Consider the following 9,988-nt stretch of genomic DNA (forward strand, 5'->3'; position numbering starts at 1 on the left):
CAGGAAACACAAGGTCCTACTTTAATGGTAGCTGGTCAGCCTCGTTCATATGGTGAAGTTAGTGAAAATCCCGAGCTTGTGTCTCTCATGACAAATGAAGAGAGAGAAGCTTATATAAAAGTTGGGCAAGAAATGTTCCAGTCTGTCTTTGAATAAATACTACTGTATGAATATGCAAACTTATGCAAAATGGGTGAAGGCTGCTTTTGAAATAAGACAGTTTAATAGTTTAACTTATGTTCTTCAAAGTTTACCAGTAAAGGGTTAAGTTTTGTTTGAACTCCTTGCTGTTATGCAAGATAGTAATGCTGCAGTGGGTAACTACAGTTCAAAATACTAGCACTGCAGCAAAAGCAACCCAAAGTTACTATGGGTTTTCTGTAGGCATTGTGAATGCTGTAATTAGTTTTGGAGCATGAATCATTTCAAGGATACAATGTGATCTGATTAAAATAAAGTTTCAAAAGCAATGTTGCAATCTGTTCTAAGCAATCAATTATTCCACCTTCCTCCCAGACATAGCACATACTTCCAGTAGTGAAAATGAGTCCAAGTCCAACATGATTTGGTTTTGCTCCACACCAGTGTGTCCCCTAGTGTTTTGTTAGGTTGTTCACTGCACAACAGCAGCAGACAGGTGGCAGCAGAAAAGCTGTTACTAAATTGTGGCAGCTACAGAAAAGAACCAGCTCTGGTGGCCCCTAAACTTTCCTCTTAAAAACAATTACCTGAATTCTTCGTACTCATTGTTCCACAGAACTGTGTCTGAAGTGATGAACTGTACAATGGCTACTGGACAGTAAAATATAACATTTGTTTTGGTCCAGACTGGTAAGGAAGCAAGCAATGTATCAAGCAGGAGACTCTGCTCCTCAGTTCTCATTCACAGACTCGCCTGTAATTTTTAAGTAACATCTTCTCTACTACTACCACTGTAAAACCACATTCTACTAGCACTGAGCTACACACCAGTAGAAGGATTAGCATCAGAATATAAAAGAGAGCTTAACTTCTTCAGCAATTCTACTATTTATGCCCTTCTAGTCTACTTTCATTATTCATTGCTCAAACTGAAACACAGGAGGTTCCCTCTGAATGTCAGGAAACACTTTGTGAGCATGAGTGAGGGCTGGCACAGGTGGCCCAGAGAGGTTGGAGAGTTTCCTACCCTGGAGACATTCAAAAGCCACCTGAGCATAGTTCTGGGCAACCAGCTCTGAGTGGTCCTGCTTGAGCAGAGGGGTTGGACAAGATGACCTCCAGAGGTCCCTGCCAAACTCAACCATCCTGTGAAAAAAGGGGTAGAGAGAAAGTATCATCAAAGAAGCATCATTTCAGTGCATTACTCATACACACCATTCCAGGGCAAGAATGTGTGTTCATGCTATTTCTTGAGCTTAACATTTAATGATTTACCATATAAACTAGATTTGACTGGAATATGCACAAATCTTGTTCTACTTTATGAAAATGTCATCTTTTAGGTCTACTGAATGATTTTGTGCCAAGTTAGTGATTAAAAACTTTAATTTTGTTTCACTTCCATAGGTTTGCCTTTGTGACAACATAGCTCCTCTGTCCTCAAAACTGTAAAGTTTTTCCTGCGCACAGTATCACTGTGAGCTTAAATCCTGCACAGTAACTAAGCCGTCTTCAACCCTCTTGATACAGTTTTGTCTTTGGGGATGAGAGGTCCGTGTTTGTAATCTGCCATTCCAAAATTCACTCATAAAACCTGGAGACACTCAAACAAACTAAAAAAAGAAATCACAGAAGAATCACACTCTCATTTTATTCCAACTTCCAGCATATTTAGGCTTCACTGGCACTAGACAGTCTCCCACAGCATACAGCCATATTATTAGACTAACCTCAAATGAAGACAATTCTGAATTAAAGATGACCATTGCTTTTTAACTACTTTGAGAAAATCCTTGTATTTGTTTAAGGTAAGCAGGACCTTTATAATGCAGCAGATATTCTGAATAAGCTATTTCTAGCTCAATTTTATGACCTACTGTTATTAGTGACTCTGATCTGGAAAAGTGAAGAAAATTTTTGTTCTGGTTCAAGTTTTATAATCTACTTTTCTACAATCCTAATTCTGCCTTTCCCATGAGCCTGCATTAGGTATCAACTTGAACTGTTTTTTTAAACATTAACTTTAATTGTAATTTGCTAAATTTATTTCTTTCTACACAAAAAACTTTTACAAAGTCAAATATTTTAGGAACAAGTTCTACAGGCTTTCAACTGCAGCACTTTTAAGTGTTACATGTGAAAAGACAGTAAAACTTTCAGACAGGTTTAGTCTTTTGCATATTGAAAGTGCAAAACAGAAAGTGCAGAAAAAAACAGATAGTTTCTGCAGTTGACTACCAAACCAGGGTATTTACTTCACCTCAGATAAATGTGCTGATAGAAATGAATTCCACAGGCTATGAAGAGGAACTTTTTTTTTTTAATACAGACCTGCTGTACTTAGGGTATAAAGGCAACATGTAGGTACATACTGTGTCTACACCTCATATTAATAGAAGCTGGAGGAACTTAGTGGGATAAGCGTCTCTTGTCCCAGGAAAATTACCAGTGTTTCTCGGAAGAGGAGTAACAAATGGCTAAAGCATGCTGCCACTTAAAAGTCAGTTAACTTCCAACAACAAACTGCATACCATTTTGTAAACCAGAGGAAAATTTTTCAAAAGACAAATTTACAGACAAGTCCAAACTTTATTTAAAACTACCATTTTGAACAATTTTAAAATTTACTAAACAAGTCACAATAAAAAAAGATTAAGACAGAAAAAGAACAGTGCAGCAAAACTGAAGAGTATTCAGTTCCAGCTGTTCAAACTGCCACAGGCAGAAGTTAACATACCTATCCTAAGAGGTGGTGTGTCAAAAATTTTACATTTTTATACACTTCCAGAATTCTGGGAAATTAGTGCTGATCTTCCATATGCATTTGTATACATGGAGTTTATAAATGCAGATATCTTCAGGTTATTTTCATGCACTTTGAGCCCCAAAAGTTTCTGTAAAATAAGAGTATACGTATTATTGTCTAACAGCTACAAGGCATGAAACACAGCTTTTGACCACATTTCAACTCCTTGTAAGCATCCATTAAAGGACCCTGATGAAATATTTCCTCCTCATCCTTTTTTGGCAAGCATTTTGAACCATGTCTTACTTGAACAGCTGCAGCCATCGCCCATACACAGATGAAGAATGGCTTTAGCTACCAATTTTGCGTGGCATGCATTCTCAGCCAGACTGTTCCCACACCAGGCATATGCATCAGGAGTCACCAAACTGACGTGACGGACTTCTGCTAGCATAGCTATGACAAACAGAATGGTGATGAGCAGTGAGTGTAATGGAAGGAAAGGTGCACCTTCCTTCACGCTCCATCCTGGAAAATCCTATGCTGTCACTACAGCTGCATTTATTTATTTATTTATTCTTTAAAAAAAGCAGTTTCATCAGCTCATACTGTTTGAGGAATTGGAACTAGCTACAGTAGCAGAAAACCATCAGAATACCCAGTTAATGCAGTTATAGATGCTATTACTATACCCTATAAGCCTAACAATAGAAAAGAAGCCTCTAATACCATAACTTGTGTCACAATATCAACATTATATTAAAAAAATAAAAGTTTCTTCGACTAGTATTACCATTAAGTTTTTGTAGCTGTACAAATACTGTTTCATTAACGTGACAAATCTTTACTGCTGTCATACACACCGAAAATTTTTTCTTATGGTATGCTTCATATAAAAAATAATTTTCTTTTCTCTGAAGAGATATTTTATTATTCTGAAAAGCCTCCTGAACTTTTCTATTACAAAAATACTGAGCAGTCTGTCAGAATCTAACAGAAGTATATAGAAGGGACATGGAAGACAAAATCCCTTCATATCAATAAATCATTTTCAAACACATGATAACAAAAAAGGATATTCTTTTAGCACCATGATAACTGCTTACTTCAATCAGTGATAACAAGATATTTAAATTCTAGGCCATTCCAGAGTGTTTTCCCAATAGGTGTAGAGGATTTAAAAAATAATCTTTACCAGGTTCTTTCAGAGTTTGGGCATCTCCTACTAACTCCTGATCCTGAGCTCCACCTCCATCCAGTAATTCATCAGACAAACTGTTGGTTTGGGCCTCTGTTGCCATTTTCTTCATTAAATCTGCCTTTGTAACAGATAAAGCAAAACTCAAAATTCTGGATAATCCTTATTGCTGTCATTTAGGGTGTGTGCTTCTAAACAACAACCCCACAAAAAATAGCAAAATACCTCTGAATACACTGCAAGTTTAAGGGGCAAGTCTTCAACTTTCACAAAGTCATCTTCATCAGATTTTTGACTTACGTTTCCAGAACCAGCTTCCTGTTAATAAAGTAAACCAAACATAAGAGAATAGTGCAACTTTGTTTTAGTTTCACTCCAAAACTAGATTTTCTTCCTATTATAATAAAGTACATGAAAAAACAATACCCATGTCAAATCTGCAGACAAAAACTAAACAGGACCATAAAATAGAAATAACACTGACATAGAAAAAAGCTGCTACTTTATCTTAGATGTGTCTGAACTGAAATATACGCACATATTCATTCACTAACACAGGTGACTCCGTATCAGGGCTACCAGCCACAGAACTCTCAGAACTTGCAGCAGATGATTTGTTTCCTACACACGTTGTATCTAGTGTTTGAGTTTCATTTACAGGTGAAGATGAGCTTGATTCTTCTGTTTTCTTACTGGCTGTTATAAAGGATTCTGGGGTATTGACTGTTAAAGGTGGTGTATTCTCCATGACATTGAGGTAATGAGGCAAAATTGTAGCCACATCTTGTTCACCTAAAACCACAAAACTCGATTTTAACTAGGTAGAGATAGCAAAAGACTCAGAGCAGACAAAAATTCCAGATTATTTTTCTTTTTTTACCAATTATTATTCAAAGCTACAAATGAATAATGAAATTGAACTAGTCTGACTGAAATAAAACATCACTTGTACTCTCATACACTGAAGTAGCAGCAATTATCACAAGACAGTATCTGACTTATAAGTTTCTGACTTGATACAGCTTTTAAAAAACCATAAAAAACCCCAAAGCCCAACTTTCAGAACTATATGACCTACTGTAAAATATTCATTCTAGGTATAAAGAGATATAATACAGAACAATAAATTCCTTAACATTTTGCCACATTCTTGTGGCAACACAGGATCTACTCAACTAGTGCTTTCAGTCTACAAAAAAAGACCAAGGACAAAACCAGTATTTGCAACAGAAAAACACAAGAAAAAGAGGTAACAACAGTTATATTACAAGTAACATTCATAATTCCTGGTAGAGTTTCTGTCTTTTGACAGAAAATTATTTCTTGGTTCTTCATTGGTTACAACACAGCATTACTCACAGAAATAAATCTTTAAAATATAAAATTATTTCAATTGCTAGTAAATAGTACTAGCAGAAAAAACAAGTACTAGACAAATCTAAACATCAAAATATTGTAACAAACAAATTGACTGTGCTGCAGTTTTGCAGCAAAGGCTGCAACAATCAACTGAAATTCACTCTACTGTCAACCATCAAAACCACATCTACCTACCTAAGATTATTCCAGGTTTCCTCTTTAAAAGGTTTGCTGTGTCTATATCAACACAGAATTATCTAGTCAATTGATATGGTTCCATGAAAAAAAAACCAAACCAGTCCAGTGAACTTCCTCTTAATTACATATATTACAAGCACTGTCCAACATAATTCTCACGATATGCAATTTCATACAGAAGTGTTAATCTCTCAGTTACTGCAAACCATAAAGTTAAAGGGCTTACCTTTAACATTAACAGATTCCTGTTCTGATGACAGAGTCTCACTGCTTTTTGTCTTTTTCAATTCTTGGTTTGAAGTCTATTGGGGAAGGCAAAAACAAGTTAGAACTAATTCTACTTATCAGCTTCACAGCTTACTGGCTAATTTACTCTTCCTTGCGAACTAGAAACACACTGCACACTTGCTCCACGTTTTTGTCTTTTAACTAGTTTGAAATAAAGATAGCAAGTTCTACTCTCTGTTCATCACCTGGTCAACCACGCTTTACAAGACTATTAACACCGATATGTGTGTTTTATCTGAACATTTCATTTTCTTTTCACTGTAGTAGTTTCCAGATAAAACTCTTTAGTTCCCCTGAAAAGACCTATTGTTTTAGCCTTTCAAGTAAAACGTTCCAGTTACATCCTTGCCTAAATGTTACTAGCTGTTGAGTAAACCAAAGTTTCAAAAGACTCAGAGGTCAATCTTATTTACTGAAATGTAAAGAACTGACAAGTCTCCAGAACCAGGTCACACACATCCAAATGTTTTTAAGGAAACTAAGAGTGAAAAGACAATAAAAGCCAATAATATTTCACTGTTGTTCTAGAAAAATGTATTACATGAAGAAGAGGAAAGACAAACCAAAGACATGCTAGAATACAAGAGTCAATAGCTTTTGCAAATGAAAGCCCAATTAGAACTTGATGTCAGCAAACACAGAGGAAGAACCAGTTAATGGTTTAAAGCTTTTCATTTTTTTGAAAGTTTATCCTTTCTTCTGCAAGTTAACATTTTCTGTCTCTGATAGCAGATTTAAATACTAGTTTTGTGTGTGTATCCATCTGTCCATTTTGGCAGCAGTCGTACCAATAATAGATTCAAGTGGGGAATGAGCAGTAGATATTTTGTATGTTGCAGATATTGCTTTCAGGTAATCTCCTCTATCATTCTTCTACTTGGCTAGTGTGAAAAGAGTGCAACAAGAAAAACTGAAATGTTCTATGCAGACATTTGTCTGAAAAGCTATGCAGTGGCTTAGGTTTGTTCTGCATTTACAACTTTGGTGATACCTGTTCATTTTCAGTTGTTGTTTCACTGCTGGCTTGTAGTGATGTCTGCACATCAACGGGTCCTTCCTCAAATTCTATTTCTTCATCTTCATTCTCATCTTCTCCACTGCCATAGTTAGTCAGAGCTTGGGTTTCTGCTTTTGATAAACCTGAAAGCATATCAGTGTAAAACCCCCTTCATATTGGATTTACATATTGACAGAGCCTGACATATTGGATTTACATACTGACAGAGTATAAGTCAGGCTATAAAATCCAAATGCCTTTTGGGAATTTACTGCAATGATCAATTATAACTCATACTTCAAAACATTCTTTGAAATTAAGATACAGTGATTGCTTACTTTCAAAGATTCATATGCTCTACATAAGCTATATTACCAACTAACACAACACTGTTGGTCTGAAATATCTAAGTTATTAAACAAGTTGATGTGAAGAATGTAAATATAAGGGAACACAAGCCATGAGTAGTTGGTGTAAGATGACAAAGAGAACAAAAACTTATCAAAAATATGCAAGCTTAAAGAGAAGCATATTCAAAAATCATCATTTGCAGAACTGCAAAAAATTTCAGCAAATTTCACATCCTTCAGGTTAAAAGTTGAGAAGCTTAAAGTTTAGCTGAGACAGGAAATGTAACTTCCATAATTAATCCGATTCCAAAGAACAAAAGCTCCTCTAATTGGAATGTTTCATATCTAATTGGAATATCACTGAGTATGCAGCAGTACTTCACCCAGATCCTGTTGTAAAATTAGTTGGTCAAAACTACAGTGAAAGCATTGAATAATGAGCTACAAAAATCACTTACTTATTGCCACTGGACCGCTTTCACTTTCCTCATCTTCCTCTTGATCAGACACATCAGACCTAATACTCTCAGGAACTCCATTACCATAATAAATTTCTGAGTCCTGCACTGGTTTAACAGTTTCAGTCTCATCCTTGTCCTAGGAAAACAAGGTATACTGTGCAATTTCATGTTTTGTTATTTAAAGGTTAAGTTAGAGTTTCTGCATCAATGAGTCACTTTGTTTCTCAAAAAATCTACAGACTAAAAACTAATGTTTAAGTCCTTAAGGCCTTGAAATAAATACTGCAAAGCTACTCCTGAAACAAAGCATCAGAATCTACTATAAGAGATCATGCACTGTTCAGACATAGCTATCAAGGACATTGTCACCAAGTATTTCATTATCTGAACAGGTTCACATCGATCAGCATGTTAGCTTAAAAAAAAAAAAAATTAAATTAGATTTGTCATTAGCACGAGGAAGATAAGACACTTGCATTATTAACTTCTAGTGGCTTCCCTGCTTCTCCTAAATGACCTCTAGTGAAAATTAGGAGTATTCCTAACTGCTGCTTCTCATTTCTTTGGCAATAGCTACTCAACAGTTTCTCTATTGAATGATTTGCTAAATACATTGAGTGAGAGAATTCTGCTCAGTCTATGCAAACCACAAGTAAAGCCCTGAGTCTGGCTCCAAGTTTGAAAGGGCCCTCCTACACTACAGCAACCATAAGAAGTGATATACAGGCTCCCATTTTCACTTCCAAAGCGGTGTGACAGAAGCTCTAAGCCCTAAAAGAACGCACTGACTCTGTGCCCATACATGCCTATACATATGCCTATGCCCATTTAGGAAAGCATTCAATGTTCTACTTAGAACATTACCTATATCTTTCCCTTGGCTGGAAAAAGCTCAATGTTCCAGCAGAAAATACAAAACTTCATATAAAACCCTTCTTTCCAAACACAATTATTTTTTTAGTGGTTTTCAAAACAAACTCAAAGATGAAAGGGAGAAATTTCGAGGTCTAAGATTTAATACTCAGAGCACACAAACTTTGACTCTGAGGACCTCAAGTACCATTTGTCCCAACTCAGAACACCTGCCTTCTCCTTAAGATGAAAATTAAAACAACTTATCCCACATCATTAAAAAAGAAAAGGTTAACTGCTAAAAATAATTAAACATCATCTCTATTTACTGTCCTTGTAATTTCTTAATTCTTTAAGAAATTACTACATTCTCAATGCTCTGAGCTGAGAACACAGTAAGTACCTTTGGAAGAAGTGTGGTTTTTTCTTTAAAATATGGAAAATTAGCACTAAAAGGAAAACCAAGATCCTACCCTAAAGCTGCTCAGCAAGTATCACAAATTATTCCATTTTAGCTGTGTAGCATTCAACATAAACTTTGTTCTTTTTAGACTTTCAAATTGTCAGTCCTAAAGCAAAGCTCATTCTACAAAAAGGTCACCAACAATAAACAGAAAAGTATCTTTGTTGATCTGAGTGCACTTCTTGAAAGGTAACAAGATGTTTTATAAGAAATGCAAACAGTCTTTACACTGGCAATGGTTCTGCAGTACAAACAGGAATAAAACCAAGAGCAACCAAAGAACTGATATCCAAGTCATGTTTACTGAATGTGTATAATAACAAAGACTTATTGATGAAGGCAGAGTTTCTGGTAGTCATTTTCCAGACAGTTAAATTAAAAAAGGGAAATTATCATTTACTTTGTTACTTTGATAAAGTAAATCACTGAAAATAACAGAAGATAAACTCCATGATATTTAATAAATTTATAAACACTAGGAAATGCTTACAGATACTGGATTTATGTCACAGAAAAAAGGTAAGACTAAGTGATCTGTGAAATTATCTGAGGAATAAAGACAGTTAAGAAGCATAAACATACTTTGTCCTCATCGACATCTTCAGCAGATGAACAAACATCCACTTGGAGACCTTTTATTGCCTAGAAGAAACACAAACTGTCTTCAATTCTAAACTGAAATAGCTTTGAAATACTGAATGAAGCTAAGGCTTCATGAAAGCCTGTCTGAAATGCCAGTCTTACCAAGAATTGCTATCTCAAAATGGCAGTAAGCCACAGGGACTTCTATACTAGAAGAGGTGTTTACAGAGATGTCTTCAAAATTTTAGAGTTGCAAAATATTAGGAAAAGTGTGTTAGCCTTTTTTATTTAAACAACAGTGTTTACATGGGCTAATCCTCCAGTCTGTGGTTAAATCATATCTAACATATAGC

General features: G+C 35.6%; 2 protein-coding genes across 2 annotated transcripts in view; one reads left to right on the plus strand and one right to left on the minus strand.

The window, feature by feature from the left end:
• LOC104528141 (general transcription factor IIE subunit 1) overlaps positions 1 to 156 on the plus strand; it is a 3,537-nt gene extending 3,381 nt beyond the window's left edge. The window contains 1 exon segment of the mRNA XM_029085975.1: positions 1 to 156. This exon segment is cut by the window's left edge and continues 53 nt beyond it. Within this exon segment, the coding sequence (XP_028941808.1) occupies positions 1 to 156 (156 nt within the window).
• A 2,416-nt stretch (positions 157 to 2,572) lies between these two features.
• On the minus strand, positions 2,573 to 9,695 carry LOC104528142 (pericentriolar material 1 protein; the record flags this gene model as incomplete). Its single annotated transcript, XM_029085974.1, has 8 exons — positions 2,573 to 3,035; positions 4,083 to 4,206; positions 4,311 to 4,403; positions 4,624 to 4,877; positions 5,869 to 5,944; positions 6,922 to 7,070; positions 7,736 to 7,874; positions 9,636 to 9,695. Coding segments are annotated over 8 exons (921 nt in total), but the record flags the coding sequence as incomplete, so codon positions are not given.
• Between the last annotated feature and the right edge of the window lie 293 nt (positions 9,696 to 9,988).

This window comes from Antrostomus carolinensis, unplaced genomic scaffold (genome assembly GCF_000700745.2).
Source record: "Antrostomus carolinensis isolate BGI_N321 unplaced genomic scaffold, ASM70074v2 scaffold7517, whole genome shotgun sequence".
NCBI lineage: Eukaryota > Metazoa > Chordata > Aves > Caprimulgiformes > Caprimulgidae > Antrostomus > Antrostomus carolinensis.